Genomic DNA, 23,970 nt, shown 5'->3' with positions numbered 1-23,970 from the left:
CCAGGGGGGTCAAATGCCCAGGGTTAGCCCCACCCAAACCATTCTAAAGAGGTTCCAGAAGAAAGGGGCAGGGATTCTGAATAGATAGAAAGTGCAGTTTTTCATTAACTGGGGGGGCTTTTAAGGGCAACAGATATAGGAAAGATAAGTAGCTATGGGGGATGGCTTGTGCTTTTCTTTTTTCCTTTTAAATCAATTAGTTGTTAATTAGACTCTTACCACATGCCAGTCCCTGGACTAGGTAAGAGGGTAGGCTCTGTCGTCTGACCAATCAGTTCAAACCTTGATTTGATCACTTACACCTTCATCTATTCAGTAAATATTTACTGAGCACCTGGGCAGGGCAGTAGTATTACCACAGGGGACGCTTACTGTGTGACCTTAGATAAGTTAGCTGACATCTCCAAGCCTCCGCTTTCCTGGGGGAAAGTGAAGATAAAAGCCAAATAGCACAAATTTCAATAAAGAGTGTACAAACTGGAGTCAGCCTCCTTAGGTTCATACCCCATGAACTGCTTTTACACTTCTGACCCCAAACATACGGGTTTTTTCTCCACACCGACAAATTCCCCATTTCTCCAGACACTACTGGTTGTCCTACAATTCAGTTAAATTCTAACACAACTGCCTGGACTTAGCTCAGAATGACAGAGAAAGGGCTGAGTCCCAGAAGACTGCCCCCACTTCAGATGCCAATCACAAGTCCTAGGTTGTTACTTGCGTTCTTGTGACCTCTTTCTCAGGTTCTATAACTTGCTAGAATGGTTCACATAACTCAGCAAGGCACTTTACTTACTACTATCAGTTTATTATAAGGCATGCAACTCAGGAACAGCCAAATGGAAGAGATGCATAGGGCAAGGTATTAGGGGAGATGGGTGCAGAGCTCCCCTTCTCTCTCTGGGCATATTCCAGTGCCAGCTCTCTAAATGTTCACTCAGCTTTCTAAACTCTGTTATTTGGGAGCTTTTATGGAAGCTTCATTATGCAAGCATGATTAATTAAATCACTGACCATTGGTGATTCAACTCAGTCTCCAGCTCCCCTCTCCTCCCTGGAAGATGGGGATTGGGGCTGAGAGTTCCAACCCTCTAATCATGATCTAGTCTTTCTGGTGACCAGTCACCGTCCTGAGGCTACCTAGAAACCTCCAGGCATCAGTAATCTTATTAGCATACAGAAGACACTCTTACTTATCACTCCAGAGATTCCAAGGATTTTAGGAGCTGTGTGCCAGGAACTGAAGACAAAGAGCAAATACAACAAGGTCTGTCCAGAAAAAGTCCAGCCATTATTAATACAGCAAGAACAGTTTGTGTGACATCGATGTAACTTGGCAGCCAAGGAGAGTGTACTGGAATGTGCATATGTGAATAATGATGACTTCACTGTACTAGTCAGTGGGAGCTGTAGACACTGTTGAGTGAGCATGTGTACTATGTGGCCATTGTATTCAAAATGACTGAGCAAGCAGAGCAATGAATCTGCATCACATTTTGCATTAACTTAAACATTCCTCCATGGAAATTATTCAGATGATTCAGAAGGCTGCAGCTACGGGCAGCTGGTGATTGGCAGCTTCATCATGGCAATGCGCCTGCCCATGTATCACATCTTGTGCAGTTTTTTGGTGAAACATCAAATCAACCAGGTGATGCAGCCCCACTATAGCCCAGATTTGGCGCCCTGTGACTTCTGGCTTTTCCCAAAACTAAAATCACCTTTGAAAGGGAAGCGATTTCAGACCGTGGATGATATTTAGGAAAATACGATGGGGCCACTGATGGCAGTTGGGAGAACTGTGTGAGGTCCCAAGGTGCCTACTTTGAAAGGGACTGAGGCATCACTGTCCTATGTACAATATTTATTGTATCTTGTGTCTTCTTCAATAAATGTCTCTTTTTCATAGTGCATAGCTGGATACTTTCTGGACATAGCCTCATATATTCTTTTTTTTAAATTTTCTTTCACAATACCTTTATTTATTTTTTATTTTTGTCCTATTATTATTGTATCACCCCCTGGCTCTGCTTCCTGCTCATTGTGTGATGTAAAACATGAACCTTAACCTTCCAGTGTCTCGGTTTATTCATATGTACACAGAGGATAATAATAGTCCCTCTCCCAGAGGGTTGTAGTGAAGATAAGACTAAATGGAAAAATGACAGAAAGCACTCAATGCTCTGTGTTAGGCAGGTGGTATATGCTCTCAGTGATGTTGGTTATCATCATCATTGTCATCATTATCACCATCATCATCAGCATCATCAGTTATCATCGACATCATCAACACCATCATTATCATCAACATCATCATCATTATCAACACCATGATCAACATTGACACCATCATCAACATCATCACCATCAGCAGCACCATCATAATCATCGTCGTTAACATCATCATTATCAACATCATCATAATCATCATCAACATCAGTGTCATCATCAGCACCATCATCAATGTCATCAGCAGCAGCGCAGTCATCAACATTATCATCATGAACACCATCGTTGACATCATCGGTATCAAAGGATTCTTGAGAACTGAATAGGATAATGCATGCCCAATGCTCATCCCCATGGGTGGTACAGAAGTACTTAATCATTATTTTCTGCTGTGGTTATTTATTTATTGAACATGCCAGGAGGGTTCCCATGTGTCATCTCTAGTGTGGGCTCACAGTTTAGAAAGAAGGTAACAGTTAGAACCCAAAGTCCTAAGTCATGCCCTATGCTGACACCTCCCTGGGATAGGGTTCCTGGGGATCTCATTCACTACTGTACCCCCAGTGCTGTGCAAGTACTTGGCTCAGAATAGAGCTTCTCTTTGTGGAATGACCTGTTGGTAGCGTTCTCTCTAAGAGGCAAGTCTGAGACCTGTGGGAGCACAGGGGAGGGGCACCTGGGCCCTACTTGTGGGTGTGTGACAGGAGCGGGAGGGAGAGTGAGCAGTCTTGTACGTTCCCTTTGCCTGGTACATAATTTGACCACGTAAGGAATGTCACAACATGAGATTGAGGGTAACCAAAGCTGGGGGATGAAGAACCTCATAGACAATGTTTATTGCGGGGGGAGTTGCAGGGGGCAGGAACCATTAAAAGATAAAAAGGGGAGAAACCTGGTCAGGTTTGCACTTTAGATTTCCCCATCTGGGGCAGTGTGTGAGCTGGATTTAGACAAGATGAGTTAGATCCACCCTCAGCACTGGTGACATCCTGGGCCAGATCACTCTCTTTAGGAAGGCGCTTTGCTGAGCATTGTAGGATGTTCAACAGCACCTCTGGCCTCTGTCCGCTAGATGCCGGTAGCACCCCCTCCCCCAGTGGGGACTACCAAAATGTCTGCAGATGTTGCCGTGTGTCCCCTGGGGGTACAATCACCTGGTTGAGAACCACTGTTTTAGAGGTATGTGAGGACAGGTGACCTTTGACTGTGGTGGGTAGGTAGAACTGATGTCAGGGGGTGGACTTGGAGTTGAGGATTTTTAGGAGTTGGAAGTGACAGGAGGGAAGCAGGAGAGGGAACCTCCCAGGATCTTACTTAGTTTGCCACATTGATGGGTTTGCTGGTTGGTGCTTCTGGACAGTGAAGTGGGAGGCGCAGGTGAAATCGGGCTGGGGGTGGTGATGAGTAGTTTAGTTTGGGATATGGGGTGTTAAGGATGACCATGGTATATCCACGTGGACATTTCTAGTGCACTAGGTTAAAGACCCCTAAGTGATCTCAGATCCAGAGCTTGAAACACCTGTGTTATCAGTATTTCTGGGGCACTTGTTTAAAATACTATTTCCCAGGCCTTCCGCACAGTCTGTGGCTCAGTCCTTTTGCTCAGTCGCCACTCTATGTCCTGGGGCTGCCATAACAAATCACCGCGGACTGGGTGGCTTAAAATGACAGGGATTCTCTCACAGCCCTGGAGCCTGGAAGTCCAAAATCAAGGTGTCCGCAGGGTGGGTTCCTTCTGGAGGCTGTGAGGGAGGTTCTGTTCCATGCCTCTCTCCTAATTTCTGGTGGTGTGGCCATTGTTGGCATTCCTTGGCTTGTAGCTGTGTCACCTCAATCTCTGCCTCTGTCAGCACATGGTGTTCCCTTTCCCTCTCTGTCTCTCTTATTAGGACACCAGTCATATTGGATTTAGGGCGTGCCGTACTCCAGCATGGTCTCATCTTAACTTGATTACACCTGCAAAATTCGTATTTCCCAATAAGGTCACATCCATAGGTAGTACCAGGGGTTAGTACGTCAACATATCTTTTTGGGAAACAGAATTCAACCCGCACCAACCGTGCCACTTTCAGTTACGAGGCCACGAAGGAGAGCTGGGTGGGAACATAGAGGATGCAGTCCTTCCCTGGAGAAATTATAGTGCGTGAAAAGTAAAATAGCCTCCTGAAAGAGTTTGCTGTGAGAACCACGGAGAAGTGAATAATTACAACATGAAGGAAAGATGGCTAGAACCATCAGAAGAGGAAAGAGGTGCAGCCAGAGGGATCTTTTAAAAATGCATGTCTCATTATGTGACTCTCTGCCTAAAGCCTTCTGAGGCCCCTATTCCTCAGGGTAAGTCCAAACTCCTTACCTGGCACGAAGGCCTGTGGTTTCCCCGCCTCAGCTTCGCACCCCTGCCCCCACCCCAGCCCACGCACCTTTGCCCTGTCTTCACTTGTCCATATTGGCCCTTTCAGTTGTTGGGTGTGTGTGCTGTGCCCCTGGGCCCTCTAACTCCTGCTCCTGCTCCTGCAGGGGAGGCTTAGGAAGGTCACTTCCCACAGTGCCCACCATGGTACTGATTCAATCACCTCATAATTAGTTATGCATAATAATTAAATAATGGTTACTCTCAGGAGCTGCATCACCGGGACCTTGCCTGTCTTGTGCACTGCTTTGCCCTTTGTGCCTCGTACAGTCACCTAGTCGGTAGATCCTTATGGCCCACCTGTTGTGTACCGGCCCTGTCCTGACATGTGGGAGGTACTCTAGAAACATCTTTTGACTGGGTAATTGGGCTGGATCTGAGGTTGGGTAAGACACAGAGAAACATAAGGGGCTCTCTATGCAGAAATGGAATGAGTGGATGGAAGACGAGTCTGGGGGCTGGACTCTGCTGGCAGAGCCCTCCTGTAGCCGGCAGAGCTGCTCCCAGCTGCTTCTTCGTAAATGCCCTGGTCCATCCTGTCAGCCACTACTACTGCTCGAGGGGGACTCACCCTAACATCCTCTGTGCTCTGTTGGTGCTTCATTATGAACACTGGGTAGCTGGAGGCAAGGCTTCGTGCCTGTCATTTTAGTTTGGACTAAAACATTGCAGGTTCTGGAGCAATCTCTGCTAAACAGCTATCTCTGCCACACTGGGAGCCCACTTGAGGTTGGAATCAATATCTCTTTCGAGAAGCTTGAGTGGATCTGAAGTAGGTTGATCTAATTTGGATGGCCATTGAGTCCTAGACATAAACTCTCCGACATCAAAATATCAAGCTTCTCTTGCATCTTCCCTCGAAGGTATAGCCTCTTAGGAAGGGCATGGACAAATGTTTCCCTTGGCCAGCATTCACCAGGGGTGTTTTCTGTACCTGGGGAGACGGAAGGAAGCAATGTAAGGTCACTACCCTCAAGGAGCACACAGCCTCGTGGGGCCGAAAGACAGGAGAAAAGAAGGTTGCTACCTCAAAAATGAAAACAGAGCCTTATCTCACATCATACACCAACATCAAGTCCAGGTAGTCCAAGGACTTACCTTTAAAAGGTCAAACTAAGTTTTAGAAGGATAAAAAGGAAACAATCTTTAAGACTTTAATGTAGCGAAGCACATGTAGAAAGGCCATAAAGTGTGGACCACAGAGGAAAAGAACAGATGCATTCTGCAATGAAACTACACATTCCACTCGTCAGAAAAGAGGGTAAAAAAAAAAAAAAAGTTAAAAGGCAACTCACAAACTGGGAGAATATGTTTGTACACACATATATTAGTCTGCTAGGGCTGTTGTAACAAAGTATCACAACGGAGTGGCTTAAACAGAAATTTCCTGTCTAGCAGTTGGAGATTCGGCAGGGCCGCGCTCCCCTGAAGGTTTTCGGAAGGGTCTGTTCAGCCTCTCTTTGCTTGTGGTTGTTCTTTGGCTGGTGGCAGCACCACCCCAGTCTTCACATGGTCTTTTCCGTGTGTGCACATCTCTATCCAAGTTTCCCCCTTTTACAAGGACCCCAGTCATGTTGGATTGGAGGCACACCCTGCTCCAGCGTGACCTCATCTGATCTAATTACCTCTGCAAAGACCGTATTTTCAAATAAGGTCACATTCTGAGACATTGGCGGTTGGGACTTAAACACATAGATTTTGGTGGGACACAATTCAACCCATAACTGGTGAATAATGTACTAGTATTCATAATATTTAAAAGCCTTTTTGTAAATTAATAAAAGAAAGGCAAATATCCAATAGATATTTGCCAACGAGGCAATATGAAAACAGAATTTTTTAAAGGAGAGAATAGCTGATAAGCATGAAAAGATGCTCAACCTTTCAAGCAGTCAGGGAGACACAAGCTAAATCACAATAAAATAGCCAATGGACAGAAATAATTAGAAAGCCGGACAGTAACAGACAACAACAATCCAGTGCGAGATGAATCTTGTAGCCACAGCATGTACATATTGACGAGAGGTGTTGACCTCACACCGAAAATCAGAAAGTCAACCTTTCCACGCAAAACAGGAAATGCAGTTAAATGGATATACGACTGGATATTCAAAGAAATGCGAACAAAAAATATTTTAACAACCACACTGACAAGGCCATCTGTCAGAATGTTAATACCCAGTGCTGCCTCTGTTCTCTCCCCTTGTTAGTAGCTGTGAAGTTCATTTAGCCCTTTTGGCCAATGCTCTGTCATTTCATACTGAGTGGCAGAAAAAGATCTGGGTATTTTTTTATATATCTTGATACATTCTTTAGCCTAGTGATCACAGGGGTTTTATTAGGATGATGTAATCTAAAAAACAGTACCAAAGTGCCCAATTTTAGGTCATTAGAAACAACCTAAGTACCTAACAATAGGAAAGAGGTTAAAGTGAGTTATAGTTGCAGCCTAATGGAATATTCTGTGTAGATATTTAAAATGATACGTTACACATCTAAGTAGTGACATGGAAAATGTGTGTCAATTTAAGTTTAAAGGGGATGGAGAGGTTTCAAAATTCGCCTGTGTTGTCAGCTATGCAAATACAGTTTTGACGTATTGACAAGGACTAGAAAAACACCCGAGTGGCCGTGGGCTGGAGGAAAGAGAGCATTTGAGGAAATGCGTAAAGTGCTAGGATTGTGACTGGGTTTTGTTTTTTAAAAATGTATATCTATTTTAATGTTGTCAGTGCAGTAAACGAAGAGACAAACTCTTTCTCCCAACCCTGAGAACAAAGGCAGGCGAGAGAGGGGTAAAGTTGTGCGCAGGCACCTGAAACCCTCTGCTTGGGGAGAGAGCCAGCCTGCTCTTTAGAAGCACTTCAAAGGAAGTATGGCAGGAGGAGAGCCGGGCTGTTGTTTTCCCCAGAAAGTGCCTTTTGTCCCAGATGGTTTTCTTTGATTCCCTTTTTATTGATTAGAACTTAGCTGTGTTCAAAGGCTGCAGGGAGAGAGAATTTTTGTCTGGGAAGAGAGTGGAGCGTTTGCACAAGCCGGCTGCTAGGAACTTGCAGGGTGCCTTCTGGATTCATTTGAGTAATTTACAGTCTATTTCGGTTCTCCCAAGCTACCCGGCGTGGTTCAACCAAATTAAGCTCATCAAGATCTTGAAAAAGGAAACGACGGCTGTTTATTTGTGAAATTGCCTTGAGAAGGGAAAAAGTAGAAGTGGCACCTAGTTCCTTCTTCCACCTCTCCTTCCAGTCTCTTGAGGTTGGACAGGGCAGGTGACAGATGCCATGCCCATGACTCCTCTGGCACCGTGTGCGGCAGTGGAGCCACCGTGTTGGGGCTGCAAAGCTGGTTCCCATGGTCATCCGCTGAAGCTGTTCGGGTGCTGTGAGCGTAGTGGTGGAGAGATGGACGCTGTCTTTGCTTTTATAGAAAATGAAAAAATATCCAGTAAGGACACAGTTCCACGGAAGAAATAAAATGGGGATGTGACGGAAAGCAATGGAGGCAGGGAACTCTTTTTCCATTGGGTGTTGGTGGAAACCTTACATGAGGACGTGACATTTCAGTTGAGGTTCCCAAGCTGAGGGCACAGCAGGTGCAAGCCCTGAGGCCAGAAGACCTTGTGTTTTCGAGAAATAGAAAGAAGACTGATGTGGCTGCTGGTTGAGGTCTGAGATGTAGGCAGGGCCAAATTATTTCGATATTGGCAGACCTGTGGTCCTCAGCTGGGCGATTTTTCACTTGGGACGTTTCATGATGTCTAGAGGTATTTTGGATGGATTGTCATAGTTGGGGGGTAGTAGGCATTTGGCATCAAGTGGGTAGAGACCAGGGCTGCTGTTAAATATCCTACGATGCACACATGGCACCCCCCGCCCCCAACACAGAATGATTCAGCCCAAAATGGCACTGTTGCAGACTAGGCCACAGATTTTGGATTTCATTCTAAGAGTGATGAAGGTGTTAAGCAGGAAAGTGAGAGAATGGCCTGATTCAGTTTTCCTCTATAAACCTAAGAGTATTGAACCATGTTATTCCAGGTCATACAGGACAACCTTATCAGGCTAAATCTGGATAGGAGAAGGGAGGCTTCAAAGAATTGGAGGTCCTCTCAGAATAAGCAATCCATTCTCTTTAAGAGCAGCTGAGCCTACTTTCCGGGAAATTTTGTCTGGTGCCTGGGTTTCTGTTCTCAGCAAAGGGAGCCCTAAGGAGGAAGCAGAGGGATGGAAATTGAAGCTTGATCTTTGGCTTGGAGCTGGTGCTTTGAGTTTTTCTGGTCTGGAGAAAAATTCAGCCTTTGGTTGCTATTAACACTTTTTCAGGCTAAAATCATGTATAAGAGAAGACTCTGAACCAGCCCAAGGTTCATGGTTTAGTTAAGATTTTTCAGACCCAGCACTATTGAAGTTTTAGGCCAGATCATTCCGTGTTGGGGGGTTGGGTGCCCTGTACTTTGTAAGATGTTTAGTAGCATTCCTGGCCTCCACCCACCAGGTGTCAGAAGCAGCCCCCTCCCCAGTTGTGACAACCAAAAATGTCTCCAGACATGGCCAAATGTGCCTGGAGGTAGGAAGTCGGGGTGGGGGGATAAAATTGCCTCAGGTTCATGTAAATTTACTGTGCCAATACTTCATAAATGTCCACAAAGGTTGCCAGAAATTCCATGGTCCTTTGGGGAGGGGCCATGTTGGGGAATAGCTGGTCCTGCTTTCTGTTCCCATACCCTAAGTTTCTTACCAGTTGGCTGCTGGTCAGCTTTTAAATGTAGCATCTTCTAGGGAAGGGAGACCAAAAGACACTGGCTTCAGGAGCTCTTCAGGAGCAGTTTTGCCCTCAGGATGTTTAGAGCTGCAGTTTTTGATGCCATGCAGATGCTGCTGTTCTTGTGTGTCACACATTCGGGGGCAGGGAAAGAGAGGACCCTCCACTTTCTCCAGGGCTGGGTTAAAATATGACCTTGATACCCTAAGCCCTGAAGATTATGGAGCTTATCATATGTCGATCAAGATAATAATTGTCAATTGTAAATCATAGCAGTGGTCTAAGTTTCCCACAATGATTATGTCAGTATTATTTCTGAAATACCAAATATCCCAAATATTCTTGTGAGAAAATAATATTTCTCTTTATTTGAAGTGGAGGGGAATACTCTGCTTCAAGGGGGCCAGAGCGCATGCCAGTTCTGCCCAAGTGGGAAGTCAGCATTATCTTTCCCACTTAGCAAACACACAAAACCAGGAACGCAAATGAGTGAGGGTAATGTTATTTGTAAGGAGAATCCTCACTATTTTATTTTAGAAATCCAAATTATTAACCATAGTGGTCAGAATGCATGCAATTAAGTCTCCCTGTGTCCAAATGCCAGCACCGCGGCTTTCCAGCTATCTGGCCTTAGACAAGTATTTAACCTTTCAGAGCCTGTTTCCTATTAAATGGGACAATACTCATGTCTCACAGACTCATTATAAAGATCAAACCTGTTATTACATGTAAAGTGTCTAGCACAGTACTCGATTGCCCCGTAACATTTACTTAATATCATTATTGATGCTTTTGTCATTACTATGTTGTTGCTGCTGTTAAGTGTTCTAAGAGCAGAAGAAACTTCCTAAGATAGAAAAAAATAATCAGGGTCAGAGTCTAAAAGAAGTCAAAAGAGAGGTACCCGCTGTCAACTGATCCATCCACTGAAGCCCAATTGTGAGCTTCTGGGATCAATTTCCTGCATGGTAGGTGCAAAATAAAAGAAAAAAGGCAACTTCTTGACTACTTCTTTTCTTTGCAGAATGAAGTGGAGCTCGGGGAGCTGCTTCTGTCACTGAACTATCTCCCAAGTGCTGGGAGACTAAATGTTGATGTCATTCGAGCCAAGCAACTCCTACAGACAGATGTGAGCCAAGGTTCAGGTGAGGTGTGACTCCCTACCTCCTTCCCCATTTCTTCAATGGAGCATCTGTTTTTTCTTTTTTCTTTGTTTTTTATTTTTCACACAAAGGACCCAGTTTTCTTTTTTTCTGCATCCTGGATACTATTAATAAGATAAGACCTGCCTTGGCCAGGTGGCTCAGTTGGCTGGAGCGTCATCCAGTGCTCTGAAAGGTTTTGGGTTCGATTCCCTGTCAGGGCACATACCTAGGTTTCGGGTTTGATATCGGTTGGGGTGGGTATGGGAGGCAGCCAATCAATGTTTCTCTGTCACATCGATGTTTCTTTCTCTTTCCCTTCCTCTCTCTCTAAAATCAATAAACATATCCTCAGGTAAGGATTAAGAAAAAAAAAAGATAAGACCCTGTGAGGATAGATAGTATCCAGCACTGTAACCAAGGGAAGCGGGGCCTGTGCATGTGGCCCCTGATGCATGACCCAACAATTAGTGTTGGAGGAAACAGGTTTTTATTTACAGGAGTGAAACCTTGGGGGAGCTGAGAGCACTTCTGTTCAGAGCCCTGTTCTCCCACAAGACCGAGCACTTCCCCTGCTCCCCACCAGGCTATAAGCCAAAACCAAGCCCAATACTTCCCCATCTCCTTACCTGTTCTTAGGCCAGCTGTGTAAACAGTTCTCCATCCCCTCTGGAAGCAAACAGTTCTCCATCCCCTCTGGAACGTGCAGTTGTGGATTTCAGAGTCACCATCCTCTTGCATCAGCTCTCTCCTTCAGGATCTGGGGTACATTGTCCTCAGCCTGTATGTAATAGTCCAGGAAAACACGTGCTCTGTTGCACTGGATCATGGTGAAGTCCAGGAATGCACAAGTCCCAAGAGAATGACCTCTCTGTGCTGAGTCCCAAGAGTCCAGATAAGAGTCCAGGTCTGGGGGTCAACATCTGACATCATCAGAGGCAGATCCAGAAAGAAAAAACAGTGGTCTTCTACCATAGAAGTTCACACCACAAAGTCAGGAAATCAAGACAGATCAGCTTAAGAAGCAGAAGCAAAAAAGAAGGGTCTCAAATAATGGGAAGACAAAGAAATACCCCCAAGTCGAAGGGAAAGGAGGAATCCCCACAAAGAGAACTAATTGAAATACAGGCAAGTAAACTATCAGATTTTGAGTTCCAAACAACAGTTCTAAGGAAGCTTAGTGAACTCAGTGAGCTCAGAGAGAATTACCAAAAACTACAGGGAAACTACGAGGAACTTACTGCAAACTATATCAGCATGAAAAAGGACATAGAAACTACCAATAAGACACAAGAGGAAATGAAGAATACAATTTCTGAATTGAAGAACACAGTAGAAGGAATCAAAAGCAGGCTTAATGAAGCAGAGGATCGAGTCAGCGAGCTGGAGGATAAGGTAGAAAAAAGCTCCCAGAAACAGCAAGAAAATGAGAAAAGACTCAAAAAGAATGAAGAGGTGTTCAGGGAAATGCAGGAGAACCTGAAATGTAATAATATCCATATAATAGGGATACCAGAAGGAAAAGAAGAGGAGCAAGGGATAGAGAACCTGTTTGAAAAGGTAATGATGGAAAACGTCCCTAATTGGAGGAGATAAAAAGTCACGGAAGTCCAGGAAGCACAGAGGGTCCCATTCAAGAGGAACCCAAGGAGGCCCACTCCAAGACACATCATCATTAAAATAGCAAATACCAAAGACAAACAGAGAATCCTAAAGGCAGCAAGGGAGAAACAGGCAGTAACATGCAAGGGAGCCCCAATACGGCTAGCAGCTGACTTCTGAACAGAAACACTACAAGCCAGAAGGTAATGGCAAGACATATTCCAAGTCATGAAAAGCAAAGGACTGCAGCCAAGACTACTCTACCCAGCAAGGCTCTCAATTGAAATGGAAGGCGAAATAAGGAGTTTCCCAGACAAAAGAAGGCTAAAAGAATACACCTCCACCAAACCAGCACTGCAAGATATGCTAAGGGACTGCTTTAAGAAGATGAAGAAAAAGAGTCTATGAATACCCAGCTCCTTTCATAGCCACCAATACTTGATATTACCAATATTTTTCATACTTATTAATCAGTTTTGACAATGATGTGTTTTTTTAATTGTTACTTTATTATTTGTTGAAACTAAACCTGTTTTTGGATATTTATTGCCTATTTCTATTATTTTTAAAAAGCTTTGAATGACTTTTTGGTATTCTTTATCCATTTTTTGACTAAATGTTTATAGAATTTTTTTCCCTAAAAGAAAACTATTAACCCTTTTTTAGATGTGTTGCAAATACTTTCCTATTCTATTACTTGTCCTTTAACTTTTTTATGTGTGTATTACTATATAGTCTTAATGTTCAATATAGTCATATTGTCAATATTTTACTTTATAGCTTTTGGGTTTAAATGTTTTACTTCGGGGTAAGAAATATAGTATTTTGTATTTTCTCCTACAATTCCTTAGATTTTACATATTGACTTTTAACTCACCTGAATATTTTTTGTATCTTGTGTGAAATAGGGCTCTGTATTTATTTTATTTCAAGTAATAGTGGTCCATGCACTTTATTTGTTGAGTAAGCCTTATTTTCCTCATTGATTTGAAATATACATTTAATCATATATTACATTGTTAGACAGATACATATGTTTGTTTCTAGAATGCTCATTTTCATGATCTACTTGATTATTTCTGTGCTGGTATCATGTTTTAATTGCTGAGATTTTATAATGGATTTAAATTCTTTAATATTTTCAAATGGATTTTGACATTTAAAAAATAAATAAAATCAACCTACATTTAAAAAGAAAGAAAGAAAGAAGGAAGGAACTCCTACCTTTTGCGACAGTATGGATGGAACTGGAGAATATTATGCTAAGTGAAATAAGCCAGTTGGTGAAAGACAAATACCGTATGATCTCACCTGTAAGTGGAATCTATTCAACCAAATAAACTAACAAACAATAAACCACAGGCGTGGAAACATGGAGCAGACTCAAAGTGACCAGAGAGGATGGGGAAGGAAGACAATGGTGGAAAGAAGGGGAAGGGACAAGACAAAGAACATGTATGAATGACCCATGGACATGGACAAAAGTGTGGGAATTGACTGAGGGAGTTGCGGGGGGAAGGGTGTGGAGGAGGACAAAGGGGGGAAAATTGAGACAACTGTAATAGAATAAACATGATTTTTTTAAAAATTAAAGCCGAAAGAAAATAAAAGTTTTTCAGTTATTTCTTAACTATTCTAAAAAAAGAAAAGAAAAAAAAGAATCCAGGTCTGTGAGGTAGCAGGTCAGTGTCTTCCAAGGCAGAGTCCTTGATGGCTTCAGAGTCAGCCAGAGTGGGCACGATCCAAGCAGCAGCAGCAGCAGCAGCAGCATGCCTCCTCCCTTACTACACCGGGCCACAGGGCCGAATCCTCAGAGGAACAGACGTAACTCCTCTCTCATTACAAGCAGCATGGCCGGATATCTCTCACATGGCCCTCTTCACTACAGCCCGGCACAGCTGCTACCTGCCCACTCAGCTCTCTTAGCAGACCAGCCTTCCTCTCTCTGCCCGCCCTTAGTTTAAATCCTGACCCGGAGCTCCCTACATGACCTCCTATCTGGCTCCTCCCACCATGTGCTACATTTGCCAGTTTCTCGTATCTTCTGTCCTCTCTCAGCTGCTATCAGTCAGGGCAAGACCTCCTGTGACTTGCGGGATTCTGGGGAGGGCATTCGGCCCCCTTGGCTGTGTCATAGCCAGGATGCTCTCAGAGTCACCTAGGCAACTTTTGCTTGGGGCGGAAGCACAGCTATTAGCTTGCCTTTCTGTTATGCAAATTATCTTAAAAGCTGTATCATTTCCTTCCTCTATCCCCCAGCCATAAGCTGTGGGGACTTTGGAGACTCCTTACTCTGCACCCTGTTAAAGGACTAGACGTTATTTCAAGAGGAAAAATAATCAGATGTCTTTTAAAATGAGGCAGGTTAACAATGCCACCTCATAACCCCATTTGAATTGGGGATTTGACTGAGACCAGGTGTGACAACTACTGAAATCTAGATCTTCTTTGTACACAAGCAGCCCAGAGGAAGTGACTTGCCTTCCGAGTTGCTATGCCTGCAATAGAGACACCATCCTCCAGGAGGCGTTAGTGTGCATTGTCCATGCATCCTAATCAGTGAGAGTGGTGTACACACCTTAAGGGTTTTTTTCCCAGTTCATTTCAAGTGTACCATAAATCTTTACAAATCCCAGCTCTGAAAAGACTGTTATATTTAAAGTGTCTATTTTATAGCAAACCAAATTCAAACATGACTTTTAATTAATGGAACAGATTACATTCCATCTGTATGTAACTTCTCTCATGACAGCAAGGATATTTTCATGAAAGCAGCCATGGTCTCTGGGATCTCTTAAGCCCAGTGGTGGAAATACTGTCTTCTCTAAGTGCAATAGCTAGAATACATTTCTTTTGCTATAAGGTGACAGCTGAATTTAGAAGACAGCTTGCATTCTCAAAAATCACTTTACAGAAAACAGGTTTTGAAGGGGCCAGTGGAAGAAATGGTATTAAGGCTGCAGAGTTTCAGACTCACCACAGTGGGAGAGTCAATATGATAAAATGATTACGGGTTTCAGAGACAAATTGCCCGGAACCAAATCCCATTCTCCAACGCTGGCAAATAATGTGGCTTTGGGGAAGTTGCTTAACCTCTAAAAGCCCCAATTTCTCCATCTGAAAAATGGACATAATAACAGTATTCATCTCACTGGGCTGTTTAAACAATGTTCAGTTAGATAATGTATATGAATCTCTTTGTAAGCTATAAAATGATCTACAAATGATAGGTATAACTCTGCCACCTCTATTCGGTGTATGGGCTGTGGACTCAATGACATGATAATGGGTTTCCAGGACAGAAAGCCAGGACGGGCTCTGGGTCTGGCTCTTTCTCCACTAGCCAGATCTTAAGCAAGTAATTTCTCATCTTGAGTCCTCAGTTTCTTTATCTGTAAAATGCCTAACACATGGGAGGAGCTCCATAAATATCGGAGGGCCAGAGGAAGAGAGGAAGGGAAAAGGAGGAATGAAAAGTAGATAAATAGGTGGGAAAATGGATGAATGAAAGGGGAGGTGGATAGGAAAATGGGTGGATTGATGGAAAAATAGATAAAAGTGTGGATAGGTGATTGGGCTGTCAGATGAGAAGATGGATGGATGGCAAGAAGGAAGGAAAAATGAATAAGTAAAAGAATGAATGGATGAGAAGCTGATTGGATGAATGGATGGATGGATTGGGTTTCATGGTCTCTAACATTCTGTGATGTTGTATCCAATTCTCAGACCCCTTTGTGAAAATCCAGCTGGTACATGGACTCAAGCTTGTGAAAACAAAGAAGACATCCTTCTTAAGAGGTACAATTGATCCTTTCTATAATGAATCCTTCAGCTTCAAAGTTCCCCAAGAAGAACTGGAAAACGCCAGCCTAGTGTTTACAGGTAGGTAGACCCTGCTGACCCCCCAGCTGAGGTGTGTTCAACTTACTATCCTAGGTGTATAAGGCACCCAAAAGGATAATGTTTTAAAACTTCATGTCTGGTGGTCAGCTACCTACCTTTGAATCTACTTAACCATTTGTGAACTTGAGCAAGACTCTTAGAGTCACATAGTATAATTGTTATAAATGTAAACTTTGGAACCACATTTCCTGGCACTTTCTAATAATTACTGAAGCCTTGGGCAGCCTAACCCCGCTAAGCATCAGTTTCTTCATCTGTAAGATATGGGTAATAATAGTATTTGCTTTCTCGGTTTTTTGTAAAGATTAAATGACTTACAACTTTGGAATAATAATAAGTACTCACTCTATAAGCTTTCATGATATTCGTCAAGGAGTTTACAGCCTATTAGGGAAGCATGAGAAAATAGGGGCCTTAGAATCCTCAGAGAGGAGGATTTTGAAAGGATTCGAGAGGATTTAGTGTTTAAGTAGAGGCTCCATGTGCTACTGTAGTTGAGTTTAATCTGTTGTTTCCAGGGTATATAGGTTATCCCCTGTTGCATAACAAATCACCCTAAAATTTAGTGACTTGAAATGGTGAACATATGTTATCTCAGTTCCTATGAGTCAGGAATCCAGGCATACCTTTGCTGGGTGCTTCTGGCCAAAGTTCTCTGATAGGCGGCCATCAGGGTTTTGGCTGAGGCTCACACGGGGGATGTGTTTTCAAGCTCACTCACACGGTCGATGGCAGAATTCAGTTTCTTGCAGGCTATTAGGCTGGGGGGCCCAAGTTTCTTCCTGAGTACGGGCCAGTGGACCTTCCTTAGTTCTTCACTACACAGGCTTCACCGTGAGGCAACTCACAACATGGCAGGAGACTTCCATCAGAGCGAGCAAGCGAGGGAACAAAAGAGAATGAGCAAGAGGGAAGCCAGAGTCTTTCTGTAACCTAATCTCAGAAATGACATCCTATCCCTTTTATTCATTAGAAGCAACTCACTTGGTCCAGCTCACCGTCAAGGGGAGGGGATTACACAAGGGCATGAATACTGGGAGATAAGGGCCCATGGTGAGTCATTTTAGAAGCTGCCCACCACAACAGGTTAGAGTTCATAGAGGTAATGGTTATTATCTCCTGGGTCCTATTCACTGCAGGGGCTTCACCAGTATTATTCCTAATATTCATTAGAACCTACCCTGTCAAGTCAGTATTATCCTCATTAATTTATAGGGCCAGGGACTGAAGTTTAAAACCTAAACAACCCACTCAACATCTCAAGCTGGCAGAGAGAGGATTCAAGCCCTGGTCTTGTTAGCTCCTAAGATCAAGGGATCTGCACTTCCTCAAGCACGGAGGTAGTGCTGGCGTTGGGGATCTGACATCATACTTTGAGGAGTCCTGCTCCAGGGTAATTGCAAGCTCTCATCTGTTTAGATCTAGGCTAAAATCTTTGGCTGCAGGCCTCCCAAGAAATCAGGCCATGCTGAAAACCTCTTGCATGTATGGCTTCTTCTTCACGAGCTTATTGCTTCTCATCATCAAGACTGCAAATGTTCAGTGCTCTGAGCCCCGACCCGGCAGGTCGGTTCTCAGTTTCCTTAGGACCTGTCACTGGGAGAGTCTGCAACCAGTTGGGGGTCACCTGCCCTAAGCAGATATAAGGACTCTATGTGGCACAGCCTGTGTGGCTGCTGTGCAAGGACCCTGTTGTTCCCAGACACCGTTCCCAAGATTTTAGGTCAAGACAAAAGACAGTGATTTCACTGAATCAGTAAGTGGTGGAGGGCAGACAGTGGAAACTGCAGTGGAACCTTATTAAATAAATACTTACTGATTTCTATAAGTATTTAGTATTTATACTTTAGTCAATAAGTGTTTATTGAAAAGAATTGCATAATAAGTGAACCTATGCTGTTCAAACTTGTGCTGTTCAAGGGTCAACTGTATTTTCAATCCACAGTTAGGAATCCGTAGATGCAAAGGGCTGACTTGTTACACTCGACTGTGTGGGCGCCTCTAACCCCTGCTTTGTCCAAGGGTCAACTCTATATTTACCAAAACTGGATCCAAGCGTGGAATGTTGATTCCTAAGTCCCTACTGAGAACAAAGGATTTAATGTTACACCTTTAGATCAGGAGGGTTGCAGAGGCGGGAGGGGGTATTGAGAGCCCATGTGGAAAGCTCTGACTGTTATATGTCATGAAAAGTGTAGCACATGGTTGTTACAATGTGTGACACAACCCAAAGATGTGTAAGGACAAGGAATCAGCTTGGCTGTGGAGGGCAGGGGCTGTGTGTGGCTCCTGGCTTTGTGGGCTTGCACGAGATGCTGTGTGCTTAGGTTTTATCATCTGTAAAATGGAGATTGCTGTACAAGAGCACTTCAAGGATTGTTATGTGGGTTAAATGAAGGGAATCCATAATCAATGCTGAGCACTGTGCCTAGCACCAGCTAGCACTTAATAACTGTTAACTGTTATTAAAAGGAAGTTTTACTGTCTTCATCATCCTCCTTCCAGTCCCTTCTTCCTGAAGTCAGCACCTTTAAGGTCCTGATGTGTATCATTCCACACACTTGTCCTTGTTCACATAATCATCATCCACATGTGGATTCAGTTCTTTCAAAAATGTATTCATTAATTCGAGAAGTGTGTATTAAGCACCTTCTCTGTGCCAGACACCGTTCCCAAGTACTGGAATATAGCAGTGAACAAAACAGACCATCACTGCCCTGACTGGTGTGTCTCGGTTGGGCGTCGTCATCCCACAAAGCAAAAGGTCGCTCGTTCGATTCCCAGTCAGGGCACATGCCTGGGTTGCGGGTTCAGTCCCCTGGCTGGGGTGCATGTGGGAGGCAACCAGTTGGGGTTTCTCTCTTGCATTCATCTTTCCCTTTCTTTCTCCCACCCTTCCCCTATCTCTTAAAAAAAAACAAAGTTAAAGTAGATCATCCCTGCTCTTGTGGGTGTTTCCAGACTATTCATTCTGTGGACATCACTCTGAAACTTGTTTTTGTGTCATTAATAATGAATGTATTCAGTCCCTTCAGGTGAATGTAAATACAGAGCATCTAACTCTTTAGTTTTAATAAGAGCATTATTAAAATACCACTGCGTGGAATACTATGATAAAAGCAGAGGTTATTCATCAGTGTTGGGGGGTGGTGAGGGGTGTATGACAGAGCTTTAAAGAATGTGATATGATATCCGGAGGACTCTCCTTAGAGAAATAGGCAGGAGAACAGAAAATTTTGCATATAGTTTAGAGGTTTTTTGAAGCCCTTGAACCCCATATGTGAACCTAGTAAGGCAGAAGCCTCAAACTGGAGCGGCACTCCCAACCGCTCACCCCCCACCCATCTCTCAGTCCACCCACAGAACTTGAGGTGGCTGTTGTCAGCTGCACCCATCTGTGCACTCCATTCCTGGAAGACCTGTTTCTCTCTTTTAAACATTGAGGTTTTGGGCCCCCAACTCAGGGTTCCCTCTCTTCAAGTTAAAAGCCCATTGAAAATATTTTGTATAGACCCTAACCAGGTGGCTCCGTTGGTTAGAGCATTGTCCTGATATGCCAAGGTTGCAGGTTTGATCCCCAGTCAGGCCACATACAAGAATCAACCAATGAATGCATAAATAAGCGGGACAACATACTGATGTCTGTCTGTCTGTCTCTCTCTCCCCGCCTCCTCCACCTCGCTCTCTCAACCTCCTCTAAAAATCAATAAACTTAAAAATGTAGACAAGGAGAGATTGATTGCAGGCTTCCCTGTCCCCTTATAAGGATTCTCAGCCCTGCCTGCACTTTAGAATCAGCTGGGAACTTTAAAATGCTTCTAATGGCCATGCCCCTACCCTAGAGACTGATTCAGTTGGACCAAGCTGGGGTCCTGGCCTCTTTATAGATACCTATATGTTTAAAGTACCTCAGATATTTCTAATGCTCAGTCTGGGTTCAGAACCACAGCTCTAAGTGGAAATCCCAGCTGGGGTAGCATTTTTTCATAAGGGGCACTGGCTGGAATAATGAAAGAATAAGAACTGAGCTGATACATATCTAGACAAAGCTACTGTTCTGAATCCAGCTCCTTAACATTCTAACTTGCTTTACTTATCGACTAGGGGAAAGAGCTGTTACCTCCAAGCTAAGGATCTGAAAACCCAGCCCATTAACCTGTTTCCAAACACTTCATAACAAAAGTAAGGTTTATGTGCAATTTAAGCGTTTGCCAAGACTCCTGGTAAAAGCCTGTAATTAGATGGTGGGCTGGGCTTTCTGAGCAGTTCCTTTCCTGTGTGGGACGAGGGTTCTTCTGTAATTTTCAATCAGGTAATTTCTGCAGCTGAAGCTTAAAGAGAAAAAGGGGGGAGTTGCTCTACAACTCCTGAGACAGCAACACAGTGTCCAGGAATGTGGAGTAGACTTACACTGTGGTTATTGGGCTGTGATTGGAAGTAGGGAGATGAAAGAAAAGAAGGAAGAAAAAGAAAGGCAGCTTGCTGATGGCTGTTAAAACTTTTAAAAATAGAATTACCATATAGGATTCTACAATTCTTCTTTTGGGTATACACCCCAAAGCATTGGAAGCAGGACTCGGATACTTGCATACGCATGTTCATAGCAGCATTTTTCACAATAGCTAAAAGGAGGGAGCAACCCAAGTGTCCATCAGTGGATGGATAGACAAAATGTGGTCTGTACAGATGGTGGAATGTTATTCAGCCCTAAAAGGAATGAGATTCTGACACCTGTTCCAACATGGATAAACCTTGAGGATGTTATGCTAAGTGAAATAAGACAGATATGACAGCAGAAATACTGTATGATTCCATTTATGTGAGTTACCAAGTACTAATGGTAGTCAGATTGATAGAGACAGACAGTAGAATAGAGGTTATCGGGGGCTGAGAGGAGGAGGGAGAATGGGGAGTTATTGTTTAATGGGTACAAAGTTTTAGTTCGGGAAGACGAAAAGATTCCGGAGGTGGATGGCAGTGATGGATGCACAACCAATGTGAATTGTCTTAATACCACGGAATTGTTTACCTAAAAAAATGGTTGAAGTGGTAAATGTTATGTTACATGCATCATACTACAATTTGAAAAAGAAAAGGAAAGGAAAGGAGGGAGGGAGGGAGGGGAGCAGCTCGAGGTCCACAGAACCCAGAATTCCTCTGAGCAGTTGAGGATGGTACCTGGATGCCGAGGCTGGACCCCTGCAAACTGTCCTCCCCAAGACAAGTCACTGTTGTTTCACTGCCACTCTAACAGGGTAAGTATAGAGGCTGGGGCAAGACCCTCTGGGGTTCACTCTGTGACCTTGGCCCTTCCCCTGGCCACTGTGCACCTCGGCTTCCTCGTCCATAAAATGGGGATGGGGTCCTTGCTTCTGCAGATTGTTGTCAAGTCCAAAGTGGCTTAATATGTGTAAAGGCTCGGAGCGGTGCTGGCTCAGAAAGTGCTTTGTAAGTATTAGCTGTTATTATTATTACTCAAAGGACTCCAAATTATGTAGCCAGAGATCACCTTAAGGCTTTTCTGAAAGAACATGGGGCATACATACATAACTAAATAATATATTCTACCAACTTTGTCAATTTAGAGCCTGAGATTCTGTGGGAAACCCCAAAAGGGAAAGGAAAACTTACTTTACAGACCTACCTGGGTGGGATATTGTCTTCCTGCTCCCCTCCCTCCCAGCATCAGAGGAAGACCCTCTCTCTGCTTGGGGGTGAAGTTCTGGGGAAATCGTGAGGTTAGAAGGAACTAAATGCATGTCATGCTTCTCTAGCCCTGAACCTCCCTTGGTTTCCACTAAGTACCCTGGGCTCCCTGGCCTTCTGAAAAGCATTCAAAGCTCTTACTTATCTGGTGATCTTGATCAAGGGGCAGTTTGCTTCGGAAAGGTTCCCAGTGCCTGGAGGAAGCAGGAATCAGGGCTTGCTGCCTGCAGACAACGTCCGATGGTGGGGGCGTGGGGGCAGGTCCGGTCCTCTGCGGCAAGAGCTGACCAGGTCGTGTCAATCCCCAAAGATTGAATTTTTTTGAGCACTTACTATATGCCTGGCACTGTCCACTAGATCAGTGGTCCCCAACGTTTTTGCCCCCAGGGACTAGTTTCAGGGAAGAAAATTTTTCCATGGACCAGGGTCGGGGGATGGTTTTGGGATGATTCAAGTGCATTACATTCAAGCTCACCTCCTGCTGTGTGGCCCAGTTCCTTACAAGCCCAGACCTGCAGCCAGGACCAGAGAACATGGCACTTGAAACTTTAACACGCATAGGCGTCTCCCAGGGGTTGCTGAAATGCAGATTCTGACTCAATCGGGGTGGGGCCTGGGACTCTGCATTTCTGACAACACCCAAGTGATGCTGATGCTGTGGGTCGGCCGGCCACACGTGCGGAAGCCAATACATAGAAGGCCCGGGGAGTGCAGCAGGGGGACAGGCATTCCACCTGTTAGAATCAGACTGTCCAGCAGTGACCCCTCCCTCTGCACATCATTAGACTTCCTAACCCACATAATCTGAATGTCTCTGCGTTCGTATTATTGTGTGGGGACTTTAAAAATCCTGATGCCGAGGTCCTAGCCCAGAGCAACTGAATCAGCCAGGGCATCTGCACTGGGGGGAGGGGCTGTACCTTTCAAAGCTCCCAGGCGGTTCTCTTGTGCAGCCTGGGTTGGCAAGTGTTTGCCTACACTGTTCTGCCTCCACCCCACCCGGCTGTCTGCTTGGAGGCCTCTCAGGCCCCTCTCTGAGTGAGTTCCAAGGCACTTGGTCTGTTTTCCATAATTGCTTGGCTTTCTGCAGCTGTAGCATCAAATTAGTTAATTGAATCTGCTGGTGAGATGAGCTGGCGAGGGAGGTGTGGCGGAGAATGGGATGGGAGGCCTGGGGCCCAGTGCTGCCACCCTCTTGCCTGGGACAACCCCAGGATGGAATGGGCATCGGCGAACATGCTGAAGAAGTGTCGGGCCTGGGAAGTGGGGCAGTGGAGAAGCGGAGGTTTTCCAGCACAGGAAGCCGGTGTGAGAGGGGTATAGCCATTCTGCGAAAGCCAGAAGCTCCCTTGAGATCAAGAGATGCTGTGGATTCGTGCTGGGGCACAGATGTTCCCCACATCTGGCCTCAGCCTGCCCCTGCCACGCCTCCTCTCTGCAGCCTTCCGGCAGCCTCTGGCTTATCCCCTCCCAGCCTGACTTGCTGAGTACCAGGTCCAGCTCTGCCTCCTATAGACATTGTTGAACAGCCATTCAAAGCATGGATTGGAGAGAGATACATTTTGGTTCAAATGTCACCTTTACCGCTTAGCAAGTGTGTGTGACCTTGGGTGAATGATATCCCTTTTTTGAACCTCAGTTTCCTTCTCTGTTACAAATTTCCAATCTCGATACTTCAGATAAAAAGCTTTAGGCAGGGCCTGCCCTGCACACAGTTAGTGCTCAGGAAATACCAGATAGGATGACGGCGACGACGACAAAGAGGATGATGATGGTGATGGTGATAATACTGACAGACCCTGCCCCAGAGGCCCTGGAATTACACACACTGGGGTTTGCACCTGGGCCATACTGTTAACCAGCTGTGTGACTTCAAGGAAATGACTCCACCTCTCTGAGTCTCAACTTTCTCTTGTATAAAATGTAGCAGATGATTCGTAAGAAGGGAATTAAAGGTTAATCAGCATGTGGACCTGTCCATCCCAGAAGTAGTCACTTGGAAAATCGTATTTGCTGTTTTAATAATTGCAGTGTGTCCGAGAGTTGAAATGCTGGCACTTTTGAGATTAATAGCTCAGCCCAGCTGCCTGTGGTTGACTCCCTAGCGTCTTTCTCACCTCATCACCATCATCCCAGAGCTGCCAGCTGGTATAGTGTCCAGGAGCCAGGGAATGACTCTAAAGATGTGCCAACCAGCCACAGAACCAGACCACTTTG

The 23,970-nt window shown here is 44.5% G+C and overlaps 1 protein-coding gene across 1 annotated transcript in view; it reads left to right on the top strand.

The window, feature by feature from the left end:
• Positions 1 to 23,970, top strand: part of SYT17 (synaptotagmin 17) — a 67,449-nt gene that overhangs the window by 21,479 nt on the left and 22,000 nt on the right. The window contains exons 4-5 of the mRNA XM_054589244.1: positions 10,425 to 10,545; positions 15,871 to 16,026. Of these exons, the coding sequence (XP_054445219.1) occupies positions 10,425 to 10,545; positions 15,871 to 16,026 (277 nt within the window). The remainder of the gene's footprint in view (positions 1 to 10,424; positions 10,546 to 15,870; positions 16,027 to 23,970) is intronic.

This window comes from Pteronotus mesoamericanus, unplaced genomic scaffold (assembly GCF_021234165.1).
Source record: "Pteronotus mesoamericanus isolate MK-2021 breed Mesoamerican mustached bat unplaced genomic scaffold, CSHL_Meso_final scaffold_167, whole genome shotgun sequence".
Classification (NCBI taxonomy): domain Eukaryota; kingdom Metazoa; phylum Chordata; class Mammalia; order Chiroptera; family Mormoopidae; genus Pteronotus; species Pteronotus mesoamericanus.
The sequence above is the reverse complement of the archived record's forward strand: the minus strand, read 5'-3'. Positions and strand labels throughout refer to the sequence as shown.